The 23,243-nt window shown below is 49.5% G+C and overlaps 1 protein-coding gene across 3 annotated transcripts in view; it reads right to left on the reverse strand.

Moving 5' to 3' along the window:
• caska (calcium/calmodulin-dependent serine protein kinase a) overlaps positions 1 to 23,243 on the reverse strand; it is a 129,563-nt gene that overhangs the window by 3,028 nt on the left and 103,292 nt on the right. The window contains exons 17-22 of one of the 3 annotated variants that reach the window (XM_056290074.1): positions 22,321 to 22,356; positions 19,926 to 19,967; positions 19,317 to 19,513; positions 18,952 to 19,067; positions 304 to 384; positions 141 to 221 (exon numbers count right to left, since the gene is read on the reverse strand). In XM_056290074.1, the coding sequence (XP_056146049.1) occupies positions 141 to 221; positions 304 to 384; positions 18,952 to 19,067; positions 19,317 to 19,513; positions 19,926 to 19,967; positions 22,321 to 22,356 (553 nt within the window). The remainder of the gene's footprint in view (positions 1 to 140; positions 222 to 303; positions 385 to 18,951; positions 19,068 to 19,316; positions 19,514 to 19,925; positions 19,968 to 22,320; positions 22,357 to 23,243) is intronic. The other 2 variants (XM_056290075.1, XM_056290076.1) reach the window with 2 other exon arrangements.

Consider the following 23,243-nt stretch of genomic DNA (forward strand, 5'->3'; position numbering starts at 1 on the left):
TGCTTTTTTTTGTGGATTTCCCCCTTTTCTCCCCAATTGTACTTGGCCAATCACCCCTCTCTCTCTCTCTCGCACCGCAGACCCACAACCCACACAACCCGGCGTTTCTCACACCACAGAGCGGGCTTTGTCTGTCTTACGTGGGATGGGGTAGGCGAATCTGTCGGGATGCTTGGTGATGAGCGTGTTCTTGATGTGTCTCCGTCCCACGCCATGAGCGCCTGAGGAAGAGAAAGGTACTCCGTTAGGAAGGTGGATGGTTTCCCTCACCCGATGAGAGCAGCGCCTCCTAGTGGTACTTACCCAATAAAACCAGCGTTTTCCTCTTGAACGCTGGAAGCTTTACGACTTCCTCGTACGTGACGAGATCTAGTTGGTCGAACACTGGTGAGGGAGAGAGAGGGAGGAAGAGGAAAGTAAGGCGACATGAGGAAGAAAGGTTGACGTCAGATCCAACGGGGTGTAGGCACGGAAGTAGCCGTGATCGGCTGTTGCGTCGGCCAATAGACAGCGCAGAACCTCGAAGCGCACTGACTTGAAACAAACGATGCGCCCTGAAACATTTAGCTAGCTAGCTTACAACTGACCTTAACATTGCCAGATCGTACTGTAACGATAGCTAATGTTAACGCTTGCTAACAATGGAAATTCAAAAAGAGTTTAAACCCTAACCAACAACCAATCACGTCTACTTCCGTGCCTACACCCCGTCCTAACCCTAACCCTAACCCTAACCAACAACCAATCACGTCTACTTCCGTGCCTACACCCCGTCCTAACCCTAACCCTAACCCTAACCAACAACCAATCACGTCTACTTCCGTGCCTACACCCCGTCCTAACCCTAACCCTAACCAACAACCAATCACGTCTACTTCCGTGCCTACACCCCGTCCTAACCCTAACCCTAACCAACAACCAATCACGTCTACTTCCGTGCCTACACCCCGTCCTAACCCTAACCCTAACCAACAACCAATCACGTCTACTTCCGTGCCTACATCCCGTCCTAACCCTAACCAACAACCAATCACGTCTACTTCCGTGCCTACACCCCGTCCTAACCCTAACCCTAACCAACAACCAATCACGTCTACTTCCGTGCCTACATCCCGTCCTAACCCTAACCAACAACCAATCACGTTTACTTCCGTGCCTACACCCCGTCCTAACCCTAACCCTAACCAACAACCAATCACGTCTACTTCCGTGCCTACACCCCGTCCTAACCCTAACCCTAACCAACAATCAACCACGTCTACTTCCGTGCCTACACCCCGTCCTAACCCTAACCCTAACCAACAATCAACCACGTCTACTTCCGTGCCTACACCCCGTCCTAACCCTAACCCTAACCAACAATCAACCACGTCTACTTCCGTGCCTACACCCCGTCCTAATCCTAACCCTAACCAACAATCAACCACGTCTACTTCCGTGCCTACACCCCGTTGGATCTAGCATCAACCAAGAAGAAACGACACCGTCACACATCAGTCACAGAGGTGTGTTCAAGGTGTGCAACACGTTTGGTGACACAAGACTAGAGGTGGAGTACAGGTTTGGTGACACGAGACTAGAGGTGGAGTACAGGTTTGGTGACATGGGACTAGAGGTGGAGTACAGGTTTGGTGACACGGGACTAGAGGTGGAGTGCAGGAAACGAGATGTGGTGAAAGCAAACGACTGCAGGCTGGACTAAAGCCTTGCCGTCGGTGTGACGGGACAGACACGTGACTCATGATGTAGCTGTGACGGGACAGACAAGTGACTCATGATGTAGCTATGACGGGATAGACACGTGACTCATGATGTGGCTGTGACGGGACAGACACGTGACTCATGATGTAGCTGTGACGGGACAGACACGTGACTCATGATGTGGCTGTGACGGGACAGACACGTGACTCATGATGTAGCTGTGACGGGACAGACACGTGACTCATGATGTGGCTGTGATAGGACAGACACGTGACTCATGATGTGACTGTGACGGGACAGACACGTGACTCATGATGTGGCTGTGACGGGACAGACACGTTACTCATGATGTGGCTGTGACGGGACAGACAAGTGACTCATGATGTGGCTGTGACGGGATAGACACGTGACTCATGATGTGGCTGTGACGGGACAGACACGTGACTCATGATGTGGCTGTGACGGGACAGACACGTGACTCATGATGTGGCTGTGACGGGATAGACACGTGACTCATGATGTGACTGTGACGGGACAGACACGTGGCTCATGATGTGGCTATGGCAGGACAGACACGTGGCTCATGATGTGGCTGTGATGGGACAGACACGTGGCTCATGATGTAGCTGTGACGGGGCAGACACGTGACTCATGATGTGGCTGTGACGGGACAGACACGTGGCTCATGATGTAGCTGTGACGGGATAGACACGTGACTCATGATGTAGCTGTGACGGGATAGACACGTGACTCATGATGTGGCTGTGACGGGACAGACACGTGACTCATGATGTAGCTGTGACGGGACAGACACGTGGCTCATGATGTAGCTGTGACGGGACAGACACGTGACTCATGATGTGACTGTGACGGGACAGACACGTGACTCATGATGTAGCTGTGACGGGATAGACACGTGACTCATGATGTAGCTGTGACGGGATAGACACGTGACTCATGATGTGGCTGTGACGGGACAGACACGTGACTCATGATGTGGCTGTGACGGGACAGACACGTGACTCATGATGTGGCTGTGACGGGATAGACACGTGACTCATGATGTAGCTGTGACGGGACAGACACGTGACTCATGATGTGGCTGTGACGGGACAGACACGTGACTCATGATGTGGCTGTGACGGGACAGACACGTGACTCATGATGTGGCTGTGACGGGACAGACACGTGACTCATGATGTGGCTGTGACGGGACAGACACGTGACTCATGATGTGGCTGTGACGGGACAGACACGTGACTCATGATGTGGCTGTGACGGGACAGACACGTGACTCATGATGTGGCTGTGACGGGACAGACACGTGACTCATGATGTGGCTGTGACGGGACAGACACGTGACTCATGATGTAGCTGTGACGGGACAGACACGTGACTCATGACGTGGCTCATGTAGGATGGAGAACTGAGCTGAACTGCAGTAATGACAGGAGAAGGTTTAAGAAGTAAAAAAGGTACATATTTAGTTTCAGTCGTCTCTGTTTCTCTACATCTGTGCTGCTGTTAAATGAAATACACTAAACAGGAAGTAGTTCATACAGACTAACGGCCCCACTTGATGAGGAAATGACTGAAACAAAGCATCCAAGTGAGTCATTTATACATAGACCTTCACCACAGGTTTACATGATGTGAAGGTTTCACTCAGTTCAGTGTCATCTGTAAAGAACATTACTTATTTCCTTAAAGGGCCCATCAAGTGTTTAAAGCAGGTTGATGCTAGATCCAACGGGGTGTAGGCACGGAAGTAGCCGTGATTGGCTGTTGCGTCGGCCAATAGACAGCGCGAAACCTCGAGGCGCACTGAAACATTTAGCTAGCTAGCTTACAACCGACCTTAACACTGCCAGATCGTACTGTAACGCTAGCTAACGTTAACGCTTGCTAACAATGGAGATTCAAAAAGAGTTTGACCCCTAACCCTAACCAACAACCAATCACGTCTACTTCCGTGCCTACACCCCGTCCTAACCCTAACCAACAACCAGTCACGTTTACTTCCGTGCCTACACCCCATCCTAACCCTAACCAACAACCAATCACGTTTACTTCCGTGCCTACACCCCGTCCTAACCCTAACCCTAACCAACAACCAATCACGTCTACTTCCGTGTCTACACCCCGTCCTAACCCTAACTCTAACCAACAACCAATAACATCTACTTCCGTGCCTACGGCCCATCCTAACCCTAACCCTAACCAACAACCAATCACATCTACTTCCGTGCCTACACCCCGTCCTAACCCTAACCCTAACCAACAACCAATCACGTCTACTTCCGTGCCTACACCCCATCCTAACCCTAACCCTAACCAACAACCAATCACGTCTACTTCCGTGCCTACACCCCGTCCTAACCCTAACCCTAACCAACAACCAATCACGTCTACTTCCGTGTCTACACCCCGTCCTAACCCTAACCCTAACCAACAACCAATCACGTCTACTTACGTGTCTACACCCCGTCCTAACCCTAACCAACAACCAATCATGTCTACTTCCGTGCCTACACCCCATCCTAACCCTAACCCTAACCAACAACCAATCACGTCTACTTCCGTGCCTACACCCCGTCCTAACCCTAACCAACAACCAATCACGTTTACTTCCGTGCCTACACCTCGTCCTAACCCTAACCAACAACCAATCACGTCTACTTCCGTGCCTACACCCCATCCTAACCCTAACCCTAACCAACAACCAATCACGTCTACTTCCGTGCCTACACCCCGTCCTAACCCTAACCAACAACCAATCACGTCTACTTCCGTGCCTACACCCCATCCTAACCCTAACCAACAACCAATCACGTTTACTTCCGTGTCTACACCCCGTCCTAACCCTAACCCTAACCAACAACCAATCACGTCTACTTCCGTGCCTACACCCCATCCTAACCCTAACCCTAACCAACAACCAATCACGTCTACTTCCATGCCTACACCACGTTGGATCTAGCATCAACCAAGAAGAAACGACACCGTCACACATCAGTCACAGAGGTGTGTTCAAGGTGTGCGACACGTTTGGTGACACAAGACTAGAGGTGGAGTACAGGTTTGGTGACACGAGACTAGAGGTGGAGTACAGGTTTGGTGACACGGGACTAGAGGTGGAGTACAGGTTTGGTGACACGGGACTAGAGGTGGAGTGCAGGAAACGAGATGTGGTGAAAGCAAACGACTGCAGGCTGGACTAAAGCCTTGCCGTCGGTGTGATGGGACAGACACGTGACTCATGATGTGGCTGTGACGGGGCAGACACGTGACTCATGATGTGGCTGTAATGGGACAGACGCGTGACTCATGATGTGGCTGTGACGGGACAGACACGTGACTCATGATGTGGCTGTGACGGGACAGACACGTGACTCATGATGTGGCTGTGACGGGACAGACACGTGACTCATGATGTGGCTGTGACGGGACAGACACGTGACTCATGATGTGGCTCATGTAGGATGGAGAACTGAGCTGAACTGCAGTAATGACAGGAGAAGGTTTAAGAAGTAAAAAAGGTACATATTTAGTTTCAGTCGTCTCTGTTTCTCTACATCTGTGCTGCTGTTAAATGAAATACACTAAACAGGAAGTAGTTCATACAGACTAACGGCCCCACTTGATGAGGAAATGACTGAAACAAAGCATCCAAGTGAGTCATTTATACATAGACCTTCACCACAGGTTTACATGATGTGAAGGTTTCACTCAGTTCAGTGTCATCTGTAAAGAACATTACTTATTTCCTTAAAGGGCCCATCAAGTGTTTAAAGCAGGTTGATGCTAGATCCAACGGGGTGTAGGCACGGAAGTAGCCGTGATTGGCTGTTGCGTCGGCCAATAGACAGCGCGAAACCTCGAGGCGCACTGAAACATTTAGCTAGCTAGCTTACAACCGACCTTAACACTGCCAGATCGTACTGTAACGCTAGCTAACGTTAACGCTTGCTAACAATGGAGATTCAAAAAGAGTTTGACCCCTAACCCTAACCAACAACCAATCACGTCTACTTCCGTGCCTACACCCCGTCCTAACCCTAACCAACAACCAGTCACGTTTACTTCCGTGCCTACACCCCATCCTAACCCTAACCAACAACCAATCACGTTTACTTCCGTGCCTACACCCCGTCCTAACCCTAACCCTAACCAACAACCAATCACGTCTACTTCCGTGTCTACACCCCGTCCTAACCCTAACTCTAACCAACAACCAATAACATCTACTTCCGTGCCTACGGCCCATCCTAACCCTAACCCTAACCAACAACCAATCACATCTACTTCCGTGCCTACACCCCGTCCTAACCCTAACCCTAACCAACAACCAATCACGTCTACTTCCGTGCCTACACCCCATCCTAACCCTAACCCTAACCAACAACCAATCACGTCTACTTCCGTGCCTACACCCCGTCCTAACCCTAACCCTAACCAACAACCAATCACGTCTACTTCCGTGTCTACACCCCGTCCTAACCCTAACCCTAACCAACAACCAATCACGTCTACTTACGTGTCTACACCCCGTCCTAACCCTAACCAACAACCAATCATGTCTACTTCCGTGCCTACACCCCATCCTAACCCTAACCCTAACCAACAACCAATCACGTCTACTTCCGTGCCTACACCCCGTCCTAACCCTAACCAACAACCAATCACGTTTACTTCCGTGCCTACACCTCGTCCTAACCCTAACCAACAACCAATCACGTCTACTTCCGTGCCTACACCCCATCCTAACCCTAACCCTAACCAACGACCAATCACGTCTACTTCCGTGCCTACACCCCGTCCTAACCCTAACCAACAACCAATCACGTCTACTTCCGTGCCTACACCCCATCCTAACCCTAACCAACAACCAATCACGTTTACTTCCGTGTCTACACCCCGTCCTAACCCTAACCCTAACCAACAACCAATCACGTCTACTTCCGTGCCTACACCCCATCCTAACCCTAACCCTAACCAACAACCAATCACGTCTACTTCCATGCCTACACCACGTTGGATCTAGCATCAACCAAGAAGAAACGACACCGTCACACATCGGTCACAGAGGTGTGTTCAAGGTGTGCGACACGTTTGGTGACACAAGACTAGAGGTGGAGTACAGGTTTGGTGACACGAGACTAGAGGTGGAGTACAGGTTTGGTGACACGGGACTAGAGGTGGAGTACAGGTTTGGTGACACGGGACTAGAGGTGGAGTGCAGGAAACGAGATGTGGTGAAAGCAAACGACTGCAGGCTGGACTAAAGCCTTGCCGTCGGTGTGATGGGACAGACACGTGACTCATGATGTGGCTGTGACGGGGCAGACACGTGACTCATGATGTGGCTGTAATGGGACAGACGCGTGACTCATGATGTGGCTGTGACGGGACAGACACGTGACTCATGATGTGGCTGTGACGGGACAGACACGTGACTCATGATGTGGCTGTGACGGGACAGACACGTGACTCATGATGTGGCTGTGACGGGACAGAAACGTGACTCATGATGTGGCTGTGACGGGACAGACACGTGACGGGGCAGACACGTGACTCATGATGTGGCTGTGACGGGACAGACACGTGACTCATGATGTGGCTGTGACGGGACAGACACGTGACTCATGATGTGGCTGTGACGGGACAGACACGTGACTCATGATGTGGCTGTGACGGGACAGACACGTGACTCATGATGTGGCTGTGGCGGGACAGACACGTGACTCATGATGTGGCTGTGACGGGACAGACGCGTGACTCATGATGTGGCTGTGACGGGACAGACACGTGACTCATGATGTAGCTGTGACGGGACAGAAACGTGACTCATGATGTGGCTGTGACGGGACAGACACGTGACTCATGATGTGACTGACGGGACAGACACGTGACTCATGATGTAGCTGTGACGGGACAGACACGTGACTCATGATGTAGCTGTGACGGGACAGAAACGTGACTCATGATGTGGCTGTGACGGGACAGACACGTGACTCATGATGTGACTGACGGGACAGACACGTGACTCATGATGTGGCTGTGACGGGACAGACACGTGACTCATGATGTGACTGACGGGACAGACACGTGACTCATGATGTGACTGTGACGGGACAGACACGTGGCTCATGATGTGGCTGTGATGGGACAGACACGTGACTCATGATGTGGCTGTGACGGGACAGACACGTGACTCATGATGTGGCTGTGACGGGACAGACACGTGACTCATGATGTGGCTGTGACGGGACAGACACGTGACTCATGATGTGGCTGTGACGGGACAGACACGTGACTCATGATGTGGCTGTGACGGGACAGACACGTGACTCATGATGTAGCTGTGACGGGACAGACACGTGACTCATGATGTGGCTGTGACGGGACAGACACGTGACTCATGATGTGACTGACGGGACAGACACGTGACTCATGATGTAGCTGTGACGGGACAGACACGTGACTCATGATGTGGCTGTGACGGGACAGACACGTGACTCATGATGTGGCTGTGACGGGACAGACACGTGACTCATGATGTGGCTGTAACGGGACAGACACGTGACTCATGATGTGGCTGTGACGGGACAGACACGTGACTCATGATGTAGCTGTGACGGGACAGACACGTGACTCATGATGTGGCTGTGACGGGACAGACACGTGACTCATGATGTGGCTGTGACGGGACAGACACGTGACTCATGATGTGGCTGTAACGGGACAGACACGTGACTCATGATGTGGCTGTGACGGGACAGACACGTGACTCATGATGTGGCTGTGACAGGACAGACACGTGACTCATGATGTGGCTGTGACGGGACAGACACGTGACTCATGATGTGGCTGTGACGGGACAGACACGTGGCTCATGATGTGGCTGTGACGGGACAGACACGTGACTCATGATGTGGCTGTGACGGGACAGACACGTGACTCATGATGTGGCTGTGACGGGACAGACACGTGACTCATGATGTAGCTTCGACGGGATAGACACGTGACTCATGATGTGACTGTGACGGGACAGACACGTGACTCATGATGTGGCTGTGATGGGACAGACACGTGACTCATGATGTGGCTGTGACGGGACAGACACGTGACTCATGATGTAGCTGTGACGGGACAGACACGTGGCTCATGATGTGACTGTGACGGGACAGACACGTGACTCATGATGTGGCTGTGACGGGACAGACACGTGACTCATGATGTAGCTGTGACGGGACAGACACGTGACTCATGATGTAGCTGTGACGGGACAGACACGTGACTCATGATGTGACTGTGACGGGACAGACACGTGACTCATGATGTGGCTGTGACGGGACAGACACGTGACTCATGATGTGGCTGTGACAGGACAGACACGTGACTCATGATGTGGCTGTGATGGGACAGACACGTGACTCATGATGTAGCTGTGACGGGACAGACACGTGACTCATGATGTGGCTGTGACGGGACAGACACGTGACTCATGATGTGGCTGTGACGGGACAGACACGTGACTCATGATGTAGCTGTGACGGGACAGACACGTGGCTCATGATGTGACTGTGACGGGACAGACACGTGACTCATGATGTAGCTGTGACGGGACAGACACGTGACTCATGATGTGACTGTGACGGGACAGACACGTGACTCATGATGTGGCTGTGACGGGACAGACACGTGACTCATGATGTGGCTGTGACGGGACAGACACGTGACTCATGATGTGACTGTGACGGGACAGACACGTGACTCATGATGTAGCTGTGACGGGACAGACACGTGACTCATGATGTAGCTGTGACGGGACAGACACGTGACTCATGATGTGACTGTGACGGGACAGACACGTGACTCATGATGTGGCTGTGACGGGACAGACACGTGACTCATGATGTGGCTGTGACGGGACAGACACGTGACTCATGATGTGGCTGTGACGGGACAGACACGTGACTCATGATGTAGCTGTGACGGGACAGACACGTGACTCATGATGTGGCTGTGACGGGACAGACACGTGACTCATGATGTGGCTGTGACGGGACAGACACGTGACTCATGATGTGGCTGTGACGGGACAGACACGTGACTCATGATGTCGCTGTGACGGGACAGACACGTGACTCATGACGTGGCTCATGTAGGATGGAGAACTGAGCTGAACTGCAGTAATGACAGGAGAAGGTTTAAGAAGTAAAAAAGGTACATATTTAGTTTCAGTCGTCTCTGTTTCTCTACATCTGTGCTGCTGTTAAATGAAATACACTAAACAGGAAGTAGTTCATACAGACTAACGGCCCCACTTGATGAGGAAATGACTGAAACAAAGCATCCAAGTGAGTCATTTATACATAGACCTTCACCACAGGTTTACATGATGTGAAGGTTTCACTCAGTTCAGTGTCATCTGTAAAGAACATTATCTATTTCCTTAAAGGGCCCATCAAGCGTTTAAAGCAGGTTGATGCTAGATCCAACGGGGTGTAGGCACGGAAGTAGCCGTGATTGGCTGTTGCGTCGGCCAATAGACAGCGCGGAACCTCGAGGCACACTGACTTGAAACAAACGATGCACGCTGAAACATTTAGCTAGCTAGCTTACAACCGACCTTAACACTGCCAGATCGTACTGTAACGCTAGCTAACGTTAACGCTTGCTAACAATGGAGATTCAAAAAGAGTTTGACCCCTAACCCTAACAAACAACCAATCATGTCTACTTCCGTGCCTACACCCCGTTGGAGCTAGCATCAACCTTTAACGCACCGTCAGCTTCCTTAATGTGACATTTATGCTAACGAAGCAGAACGGTTGGGTGGGATTTAGTGAGGGGCGGGAGACTGATTTGACCGACAGCCAATCATGGCTGGGCATTTTTGGAAGAACATGGATATCGATCTGCTATTGGCTAGCTTGGCCAATTGTGTCTGTAGAGGCGTCTCTTGGTCGGGCGCCCTGGCTAGTCTCAGTTTGGCAGTGGAAGATTGCTCATCTTCTGTCAGCCTCAATCCATTCATATATTAGACATGTTTGCTGGGTTACCGCAGTCCAAGAGGACAAACCTAAAAATGTGTTGTTTGTCAGGAAGAGAAAAGTATTCTCATAAAAACAGAAACAAAATTAGTTTTCATGAGTTTCTGAACACGGTGTTAAATAGATGTAAATTAAGTGCGGATTAATGAACGATCAAGAATGAGAATGCATGTTTAACTTCGTGGGACAGATCATCTGAAGCTGGGCGAGGTCGACGGGGTTGGTCTGGATGAAGGGGAGGCAAGGGGAGGACACGGCAGCGGGACGGCTGTCACCATCAGCTGGAGGAGGAGGAGCTGATGTCAGGGGAGGAAGATTAACGGCCGATCTCGAGCACATGTTAAAGGAGAGTGGTGCGTCGTACAGTCTGTTCCCAGACTCCGAAACATGAGCCCGCCCCGCCGGCAGGCTGACCGGTGAAATACAAAACCCCCCACCAGTCAGTCAGTCAGTGGTGGTGGGCCGCTGCACCGGCTCACTATTACCGCCCATCTGTTGCTGCACACCACTCAGTGTGTGTTGCTGCACACCACTCAGTGTGTTACCGCACACCACTCAGTGTGTGTTGCCGCACACCACTCAGTGTGTGTTGCCGCACACCACTCAGTGTGTGTTGCTGCACACCACTCAGTGTGTGTTGCTGCACACCACTCAGTGTGTGTTGCTGCACACCACTCAGTGTGTGTTGCTGCACACCCCTCAGTGTGTGTTGCTGCACACCACTCAGTGTGTGTTGCTGCACACCACTCAGTGTGTTAATACACACCACTCAGTGTGTGTTGCTGCACACCACTCAGTGTGTGTTGCTGCAGACCACTCAGTGTGTGTTGCTGCACACCACTCAGTGTGTGTTGCTGCACACCACTCAGTGTGTTAATACACACCACTCAGTGTGTTGCTGCCCACCACTCAGTGTGTTAATACACACCACTCAGTGTGTTAATACACACCACTCAGTGTGTGTTGCTGCACACCACTCAGTATGTGTTGCTGCACACCACTCAGTGTGTGTTGCTGCACACCACTCAGTGTTAATACATACCACTCAGTGTGTGTTGCTGCACACCACTCAGTGTGTTAATACACACCACTCAGTGTGTTACCGCAGACCACTCAGTGTGTTAATACACACCACTCAGTGTGTGAATACACACTATTCAGTGTGTGTTGCTGCAGACCACTCAGTGTGTGTTGCTGCAGACCACTAAGTGTTAACACACACCACTCAGTGTGTGTTGCTGCACACCACTAAGTGTTAATACACACCACTCAGTGTGTGTTGCTGCACACCACTCAGTGTGTGTTACTGCACACCACTCAGTGTGTTACCGCAGACCACTCAGTGTGTTAATACACACCACTCAGTGTGTGTTGCTGCACACCACTCAGTATGTGTTGCTGCACACCACTCAGTGTGTTAATACACACCACTCAGTGTGTGTTGCTGCACACCACTCAGTATGTGTTGCTGCACACCACTCAGTGTGTGTTGCTGCACACCACTCAGTGTGTTACCGCAGACCACTCAGTGTGTTAATACACACCACTCAGTGTGTGTTGCTGCACACCACTCAGTATGTGTTGCTGCATACCACTCAGTGTGTGTTGCTGCCCACCACTCAGTGTGTTGCTGCCCACCACTCAGTGTGTTAATACACACCACTCAGTGTGTTAATACACACCACTCAGTGTGTGTTGCTGCACACCACTCAGTGTGTGTTGCTGCACACCACTCAGTGTGTGTTGCTGCACACCACTCAGTGTGTGTTGCTGCACACCACTCAGTGTGTGTTGCTGCACACCACTCATTGTGTGTTGCTGCACACCACTCAGTGTGTGTTGCTGCAGACCACTCAGTGTTAATACATACCACTCAGTGTGTGTTGCTGCAGACCACTCAGTGTGTGTCTGAGGTTGTTGCTTGGCATATTGCTAATTATCACATGTTTTGTAACGCTGCTGTTTATTCGCGTGTGTGTGTGTGCGTGCTAAGGATCTGCTACCCAACACAGATAAATGAGAATATGGACGAGGATGGACAGGATGGCAAACGCACACAGACTACAACACACACACACAGACACACACACACACACTAAAATACACACAGACTAGAACACACAAGGTGCCAAGCGGGACAGTTTCCGTTTTGTGAGTCTTCTGTCCGTCACGACAGAAGGGAAACTGAAGGCTGGCAGTGACAGCATGTGCAGGGCTACTGCCACGGGGAGGGAGAGGAGGGAGAAACAGGGAGAAGAGGAGGTGGGGTGAGACACTGAGGCGAGGACGGAGAGACAAGACGTGGGAGATGGCGAGGCGGAAGCTGCTGTCCCTGGTTGTTACTTACATGCAGAGAGGCCGCGTGGAGACGGACAGCAAGAGAGATGGACAGGTCATAACATGGCTCGGTTACAACAGCAGAATTACCCAACGCACATCACACACACACACACAAACACACACACACACACACACACACACACACACACAGCAAGATGCAGAAGTCCAGCAGCCATGCAACACTGCAAGGTGCCGACAGGGGGAAGGGGAAGACGTCCACTACACCTTCCTCTGCAGGAACAGTCACAACGGTGGAGCAGGCGGCTGAGGGGACATGTCCCGCTCTCGCTGTGGTGACATGGACGCGTGGTAAGTCGGGTAATAGTTTGACGGGGAACCACCGACAACTCCAGCTGCTCAACAACGAGGAGCGTTACTGGTCACACAACGTGATGTGAACACAGCACGCATGCAGTCAGCAGCCAATCCAGTCTGTCAGGTGGACATTTAAAGGGGCTATATGGTAATAAATATATTGGTTTTCTGGGAGCATCATGTGGCCACAACATTTAATATCACTGATCAATATCAGGAATGTAACTGATCAGTAAATGAGCCAGATTTGTCCATCTTAAAATATAATGTGACTTGTAGACATCATAATGTGACTAGTAAACATGTGACTAGTAAACATCATAATGTGACTAGTAAATATATGACTAGTAAACATCATGTGACTAGTAAACATAATGTGACTAGTAAATATCATAATGTGATTGGTAAACATGTGACTAGTAAAGATCATAATGTGACTAGTAAATATGTTACTAGTAAACATAATGTGACTAGTAAACATCATAATGTGACTAGTAAATATCATAATGTGACTAGTAAATATCATAATGTGACTAGTAAACATAATGTGACTAGTAAATATCATAATGTGACTAGTACACATCATAATGTGACTAGTAAACATCATAATGTGACCAGTGAATATAATAATGTGACTAGTAAATATGTGACTAGTAAACATAATGTGACTAGTAAATATCATGATGTGACTAGTAAATATCATAATGTGACTAGTAAACATCGTAATGTGACTAGTAAATATCATAATGTGACTAGTAAACACCATAATGTGACTAGTAAACATCACAATGTGACTAGTAAACATCATAATGTGACTAGTAAACATGGTAATGTGACTAGTAAATATCATAATGTGACTAGTAAACATCATAATGTGACTAGTAAATATCATAATGTGACTAGTAAATATCATAATGTGACTAGTAAACATAATGTGACTAGTAAATATCATAATGTGACTAGTACACATCATAATGTGACTAGTAAACGTCATAATGTGACCAGTGAATATAATAATGTGACTAGTAAATATGTGACTAGTAAACATAATGTGACTAGTAAATATCATGATGTGACTAGTAAATATCATAATGTGACTAGTAAACATCGTAATGTGACTAGTAAATATCATAATGTGACTAGTAAACACCATAATGTGACTAGTAAACATCACAATGTGACTAGTAAACATCATAATGTGACTAGTAAATATGTTACTAGTAAACATAATGTGACTAGTAAACATCATAATGTGACTAGTAAATATCATAATGTGACTAGTACACATCATAATGTGACTAGTACATGCGACTAGTAAACATCATAATGTGACCAGTGAATATAATAATGTGACTAGTGAATATAATAATGTGACTAGTAAACATAATAATGTGACCAGTGAATATAATGTGACTAGTAAACATCATAATGTGACTAGTAAATATCATAATGTGACTAGTAAATATCATAATGTGACTAGTAAACATAATGTGACTAGTAAATATCATAATGTGACTAGTACACATCATAATGTGACTAGTAAACGTCATAATGTGACCAGTGAATATAATAATGTGACTAGTAAATATGTGACTAGTAAACATAATGTGACTAGTAAATATCATGATGTGACTAGTAAATATCATAATGTGACTAGTAAACATCGTAATGTGACTAGTAAATATCATAATGTGACTAGTAAACACCATAATGTGACTAGTAAACATCACAATGTGACTAGTAAACATCATAATGTGACTAGTAAATATGTTACTAGTAAACATAATGTGACTAGTAAACATCATAATGTGACTAGTAAATATCATAATGTGACTAGTACACATCATAATGTGACTAGTACATGCGACTAGTAAACATCATAATGTGACCAGTGAATATAATAATGTGACTAGTGAATATAATAATGTGACTAGTAAACATAATAATGTGACCAGTGAATATAATGTGACTAGTGAATATAATAATGTGACTAGTAAACATCATAATGTGACCAGTGAATATAATAATGTGACTAGTGAATATAATAATGTGACTAGTAAACATAATAATGTGACTAGTAGATATCAGGAGGTGTTACTGAGTGGTACTGACTAAAACAAAGTAAATGAGTCAGATTTGTCCATTTTAAAAACACACAGCTGGAGTGGCTGACTGCTTCTGTGGTAGTTTTGTCTCAGTAAACTGTACAGTAAACCGTACAGTAAACTATACAGTAAAGTATACAGTAAAGTATACAGTAAAGTATACAGTAAAGTATACAGCCATCACAGTAAAGTGATTTCTACTGAAGGAGGCTGAACATGTCGGATGTCAGTAAACCTGCTGTGTAGCCACCACCTTTCTATTGAGCTAGCTTGTGTTGTCTGGTTTGGTTTGTGCATTTTCACACAAAGAGGTCAGGGTTCAAGTGGAATCACACACGTGTCGCACCTTCGAGTGTGCTCGTGTCTGGCAGGAAAACACTTCAGGAACGTCAAAACACGTGCAAAGGATGCTGTGTGCAGGTCTCTTACAGTTTCACTTCAAATGCTGACATGTTGACATGCGTGTCATGCACATGCTGCACAGACCTGCAGCTGTGTGCGTCTGTGACAGGACTTCCTGGTCTGTGCTGCATGCTTAAGGTCACCCACAGCCATGTGGCACCTTGACAGATGTGCCAGACTCCGTACGAACACGCACACACTACCGCGTTCTCTTGACGTCACTGTATATTGATTCAGGGCAGGGGTCTCATAGCCCCCCCCCCCCCACCACCACCACCATCATGCAGCTGGGCTCATCTCCCATAATCCCCTGAGCACGTGAAAACATCTTTATACAATTAAATGAGAAGAGAGGAGTTGTAAAACTTCACAACGCCAGGTTGTGCAGCTCCGCAGCTCCCGCGCGTCCACCTCGTCTGTTGTGTAAAAGCCCCAATGTGAGATTAGCGCGTCAGATTAGCGCGTCAGATTAGCGCTTGCGGGCTCGCATGTCGCACGGCTCGGGTTTCCGTGTCAGGGCAGACGTGCGAGCTTTGGCACGTCGCTGTTTTTCTGAGACGATGTCCGTCACGTGGTTCCATGGCCGCCGGTTCCGTGAACCACTCGTGACACCACGTTACCGGTTTCAGCCAGCGCAAAGCGAATAACCGAGGCGTTGGGTGGACGTCACCTGCTCTGAACGCGAGGTCTTGTACAAATGTCCTGCATTACAATTCCATGCAGCCGATAGATCGGGAAATGCAATATATATATATATATATATATATATATATATATATATATATATATATATTTCTGCTTCCGGTGTGGGAAGATGGTGGTGCAAATTCACGGTTTGCAGCGGCCTCACCCAGTACCGTCCATGCAGTGTCTTTGTCCACGTCTAAGTTTGTCTTCGTTTGATGGCTGGGAGAGCTGGTGCTGGATCAGCCGGGAGAGCCTGGTCTGCTGCATCCTGTGGGCCCAGGGACCACGACCCTGACCGGAGCTGTGCCCGAAGAGGAAACACCGAGGGCGGTCTGACAGGACGCGGAAGCAGGGCAGGCTAAGCTAACAGCTAGCCCATGCAGACCGGCAGTTCCGACAACACTGGGGGCGGTCTGGCGGCGGCCTCGCCTAGCGTTGACTGTGTTTTTAGTGTCTTCGTGTGGCGTGCGGGGAGCTGTGTCGAAGATGTCTGGCTTGGAGAGCTTGGTCTGCTGCGCCCTGTGGGCTAGCAGTTAGCTTAGCCTGCCCCACTTCCGCGTCCTGTCAGACCGCCCTCGGTGTTTCCTCTTTGGGCACAGCTCCAGGCAGGGCCGTGGTCCCTGGGCCCACAGGACGCGGCAGACCCAGCTCCCTCAGCTGATCCAACACCAGCTCTGACTCAGACACCTCCCCGCACTCCACACGACACCAAAAACACAGTAAAGGCCAGGAGGGGCCGCCGCCAAACCACCCTCGGTGTTATCGGAACTGCCGGTCTGCACGGGCTAGCCGTTAACGTAGCCTGCCCCGCTTCCGCATCCTGTCAGACCGCCCTCGGTGTTTCCTCTTCGGGCGCAGCTCCAGTCAGGGCCGTGGTCCCTGGGCCCACAGGGCACAGCAGACCAAGCTCTCCCAGCCGATCCAGCACCAGCTCTCCCAGACGTCAAACGAAGACAAACTTAGACGTAGACAAAGACGCTGCATGGACGGTGCTGGTTGAGGCCGCCGCAAACGTGAATTTGCGCCACCCTCTTCCCACACCGGAAGTGGAAGATTTTGTCTTGTTAGATGTTCCGCATTTAGGACATTTCCTCGTGGCACCAGATATCTGTGGGAGAACCACGTCACACGTCCTTACAAACACAGAATTTTATGAATTAAAAGACATTAAAGATGACTGGTCCATCTTTAATGTGAAAACGAGGAACTCATAATGTAGAAGGACCGGGCAAACCTCCTATTAAGCCCGTCTGTAAACTGTGATACGACTACTGGCACCAAGCCCACTATGCGTGTGCTCTTTCTGGCCTCTGTGGAAAAACGACCTTTTAGCCCCCCCCCCCCCCGCTGTGGCTCGGGGGACTCATCTTACGTCTACATGTGAGAGAAAATGAAACTTAAACAGCTTTGTGGTCAACTGATACGGACGCTGGGTGCTGACAGACCTCTGCACGGGAAGGTAACAGGTCAGTGTCAAGACACTATCTGCAAAACACACACACACACACACACACACACACACACACACGCCCGATATCGATATTCTACAACCCCCTCCTGACCTCCCTTTGCCTCAGCCACTCGCCCCCCCCCTCGCCGTCAGACAACACAAGCTCCTGCTCCTGCTCCTGCTGGATCCCCTGCTGACTCCTTCACACCTATCGGCAAATCCTCCCTCCTCACCCACCTGCTCCCTCCGAGCAGTCACGGCTCCAGCGACAGACAGACACGTGAAGACCCCCCACCCCCCCCGGCACACTCTCACATTCCACACCCCGCTCCCCAAAACCCCCACTGCCTGTCACATGGCAGTGGGGAATCTATAAGCCAGGTGCTGCCATCTATGGTCCAGCACCAGTATGTCCACAGATATAGACTTGTTGCACAGCTGTTACTATAGCTACTTCTGGGTCTCCGAATCGGATGCCGTGCGAGCAGAAGGCGAACCGAGGGTCCATCTGCAACGCACAGGAAACCGACGGAGCAGGTAGCTCAAGGCAATCCCCTGGCAAAACCCCCCCCGTCACGGTGTTTCTGTTAGCCTCCTCGCCTCCTCGTGCCAATCTGACGGTTAGTCCAGGTGTTCCTGGTCCGCCGGTGAGATTTTGCGCCCTAGGGCGACATTCCGCGAAACCCCCTCCCACGTGAACGCGGACGCACACACATTCTCCTGCAGCGGGCGGGGGTCCTCCCTGCAGACGTGCGGGAAGGGGATCTGCATGCACGTTACGAAGCAGCGTGCCTGACCACGTGGCCCTGGTGGCCACTGGCATGACTGCGGCGTAGGTGGGGGGGGGCAGCAGGCGAAGCAGGGATTTCAAACGTACGCGTGTATGACATACCTGCGTTGTGCTTGGCGAGATACTTGTCTTTATACTGTTTCTTCTTCTTCCCGAACCAGGTACAACTCGCCTGCTGTTCCTGCTTGGTCTTCTCCATAGCTATGCACGCCACACGCCTAACGAAAACACACACACAGACACAAAGGTTGAGGCAGTGGATTGTGGTAATATACGGCTCTTTGTTCAAATATGTTGAAGTAAGACGTGCCGTGTCCGAGTGAAACAGATTCTTCCTCGTTGGTACTTACTTGAGTTTAGCTTCCAACCACACTGTCCTATTCAGGAGCTACACATCTGATTAAGGTTGCCCTCATATAAGATCTAAGGTGTGTGTGTGTGTGTGTGTGTGAGTGTTCTCCTCTCACCACTCCTGAAGCTCGGGGGAGGGGATGAGGCCCGCCGTGCCGTTCTTGGTGCTCTCCAGCTTGCCTTGCCACCAGTTGTGGTCATCCTTGGAGATGATCTGGATGATGTCACCGACCTGGAAGCGAATGCCAGCCTCCTTGCAGGGGATGAGGTCGTCTCTGGAGGGGTCGTACTCGAACTGAGCCCTCACGTAGATCTGGAACAGAGGGCCAGAGGTCACGGAGGTGAGGGAAGAAAGGAGAAATGGAAGACATGAATAACAGGGTTAGAGAAAGTGTGAGTGAGCGATGGAGAGAGAGAGAGAGAGAGGCAGGTAGTGCGGCGTTAGGTGTGATATAACAAATGGGGGTGTTGGATGAAGCTGGTAGTCGTCTAGTCGGGGACTGCCTGCTTTGTATTATGGGATAAACTCAAACACTGCTGGGATATTAATGAGTCTCCATTATGGCACAGGCATTGTGTGCAGACGTCTAAAAGAAACCCACCGCAGCTTGCTTATTAAACCAGCTCTAAACATCTTCCCATTTACTTTCCCTCTATGCAAATGACGGACAGACTCTTCTAAACTGACGGGGCAGGTGGAGGCTCGGGGCAGGGCCATCTCTTACCTTGACAGACATTTTGTCCTTGATTGAAGGTCTGGGTACGATCTAGGATGTGAAAGCATCACACACATCATGCAGTAAAACGGACCAGGAATGTCTAACGTCAGTGGCGGGGATGGGGGGGGGCGGGGATTGGGTGAAGCGAGGGGTGGTGGTATGAGGCTCAAGTGGAAGTAACTCAATAAAAAGGATGATCAACCCAAAACATTTGAATGACAAATGAGCTTATAACATTCAGACGAGGAGGCCCAACTGCTATGGGAGATTTTCTGTTCTAGATTTTGTCGCCCTCTTGTGGTGAACTTTGTACTGGCACAAAACTAACCTCCCTTGATGACCCCCCCCAATGGGTTAGGTGAGATCATAACAAAAGGACGTCATGAGTTTGTTGATGGACTGTTGGATAACACGACAGAAAATCACTGATGCACGTTTTGAGACTGAGCGCCTGTCTGTGACTCTGATGGAACGAAGTGACGAGTCTGATTAATAAATCTTATGATTAATAAATCTTATGTTTTGAGGTAGACGTTGCCCGTAACTCCTGATCTGGTACCAGTTTACCATATTACAGACAAGAAGATGCTTACCTATGAAGGGAATCAACTCTACCTCAGTGGTTAGGGGCAACCAGGTTCAAACAATGCCTGTGCCATTAGCAAGGTAAATGAGAAGGTCATTTTATTGCTGTCATAACTAACCACGTCAAGCTGAAGGCACAGCTGCCACCACTGATACTTGTCCTATCCACATGGTAACACATTATACGTATTAAAGCTACAATCCTGAAGACTTACATGTAAACAAATGTTCTTTTTTATACTTTCTATTGTGGACATATTTAAGATAACTAGCTGACCGATATCCAAATCCTGCAGATTTTAGGAGGATGTGATAAGGATAGTTGTTGTCTGGTAGGTCTTTACCAGGAAAAATGATAGGGTGCATAGTGTTTTCATCTTCATCATAGCAGCAAGGTGAGGAAGAAGAAGGCAGGTAGTGTTGAGTGTGAAGAAGAAGTGAGGGTGTGTCTAACCAGCAGATATGACAGAACAAGCTGGTAGAAGACCTTTACCATCAATAAGTACAACTCAGGCTCAACCAGGTTTTCAAGTTTGGTGGTACTGCTGACTCTCATTCATCTGGAATGGAGCTCAGACACCCACCTCACCACCACCTACATAGGACACACACTGGTACAGTAAAACCAGCAGATTCAGGACTGTGGCTTTAACAGCAAAAATAAACCAGCTAGTCATGAACAGAACAGTTTGATGGTGCTGGACGACACTCGGTCTCTCTGAATGTGCAGGTTTCCAGCGCCAGGCCAATGACCGCTGAGGTGACAGCGGTCATGTTGACCTCAGCAGGGGATGGGGGCTGGTTGGGGGGAGGGGGTGATTGGGGGCGGGGTTGGGGGGCTGGTTGGGGGAGGGTAGACAGTCAGAGCGTCAGACAGATGGGGTATACCCTTTACAACAGTTTGCCTCTGGGGACACAATATTACCTTAATAAAAGTACAGAAATAAAAAAAGAATCAAAGGTAGAAACTAATCGTATAAAACGTGGCGCAGAGAAAACTGTTTGAATCCAGGTGTGCCTGTGACTGTAGAACAGTGATTAAACCTGAGCTGAACTACACCTATTTTTTTTGGGACCCCCCCCCCTTTTCACCCCAATTGTATCCGGCCAATTACCCCGCTCTTCCGAGCTGTCCCGGTCACTGCTCCACCTCCTCTGCAGATCCGATGAGGGCTGCAGACTACCGCATGTCTCCTCTGATCCATATGGAGTCGCCCAGGGCGACGTAGCCCGTGGGACGATCAGGCTATTCCCCCCAGTTCCCCCTCCACCCACCCAAAAAGGCGCCTCGACCAACCAGAGGAGGCGCTAGTGCAGCGACCAAGACACATCCCTGGAGGTAACACGGGGATTCAAACCAGCGATCCCCATGTTGGTAGGCAACAGCATAGACCGCCACGCTACCCGGACGCCTCCGAACTACGTCTGCTTTGACGGTTTTACCACACACCCTCCAGCCAATCAGAGACCAGCGTTCCGTCTGAGAGAGGCAGAGTGGCCGTGGTGTCATGTAGCATGACGGCGCGCCGGAGGGTGAGCGACACTCAGGGGCGTCCATCTGAGAGGCAGCCAGGCCTGTAGACCTGCTCACATCCAGAGTCTGAACCCCTCCTACGCTGAACCAGAAGACAACCCCAAGAAACCCAGACTGCTGTGCTGAGCTGATCTCTGCTGATGGGGTGGGGGACGCGCGCACACACACACACAGACACACACCGACGCACACACACAGACGTGGGAGCCACGTGTGCACATGCAGTAGCACAGAGTAGTGAGCGGGGGCAGTGTGGAGGGCTGTGGGGGAGGTTGTATTCACCTGGCGACCCTTGGGCTGGATGGTAGACGGCAGGTCCTGCGAAGTAAAGCACGACGACAGAGAGACAGGGTGAAGAGAGACAGGATTTAGACAGGCAGCAGGACAGACAGTCGGCTCATAAAACGTCCTGCCGTCATCTGGACAACGTAAGTGATTTAAGTCATGCAGCTGTACTCTGGAGAGAGAGAGAGGCGGGGCGGGGCGGGGGGGGCGGGGCAAGTGTAGAGTAGTTGTCTTCAGCTCCAGCAGGTCTGCTGTGGGACGATCAAGCGAGCGGAGCGAGCAAAGCAGCTGCAGGACCAACCTGACCACCGATGACGTGTCTGTTAACACACACTGTCGAGCAACGGACACACACAATGTGTGTGTGTGTGTGTGTGTGTGTGTGTGTGTGTGTGTGTGTGTGGGTGTGTGTTGTGTCGGCAGAGGCACGTCAGGCGGCAGGTTGTTAGCAGGCACACCAATTTTTAAACTGAGATATCAGAACACAACTCAGACTGATGGGAGTACACACACTGAGAATGGCCGACACTTATGACTCATTACTACTACTAGTACTACTGCTGCTACTACTAGTACTACTGCTATTGCTGCTATTAGTACTAGTACTACTGCTACTACTAATACTAATACATAGTAATACTGTTGCACCCACAACTACTACTACTAATACTACTATTATTACTGTTTCTATTACTACTAATAATATTGCCACTCCTACTACTACTAGTACTACTACTAATACTGCTGCAACCACAACTACTTCTACTACATCAACTAATGCTGGTATTACTACTTCTAATATTACCACCACCACCACTACTACTACTACTACTACTGCTAACACTGTTACGACAGTTACTTCTACAATTAGAGGGACTACTACGACTAATACTACTACCCTCACCACTGTTACTACAACT

The sequence above is a fragment of the Lampris incognitus genome, chromosome 11, assembly GCF_029633865.1.
Source record: "Lampris incognitus isolate fLamInc1 chromosome 11, fLamInc1.hap2, whole genome shotgun sequence".
NCBI lineage: Eukaryota > Metazoa > Chordata > Actinopteri > Lampriformes > Lampridae > Lampris > Lampris incognitus.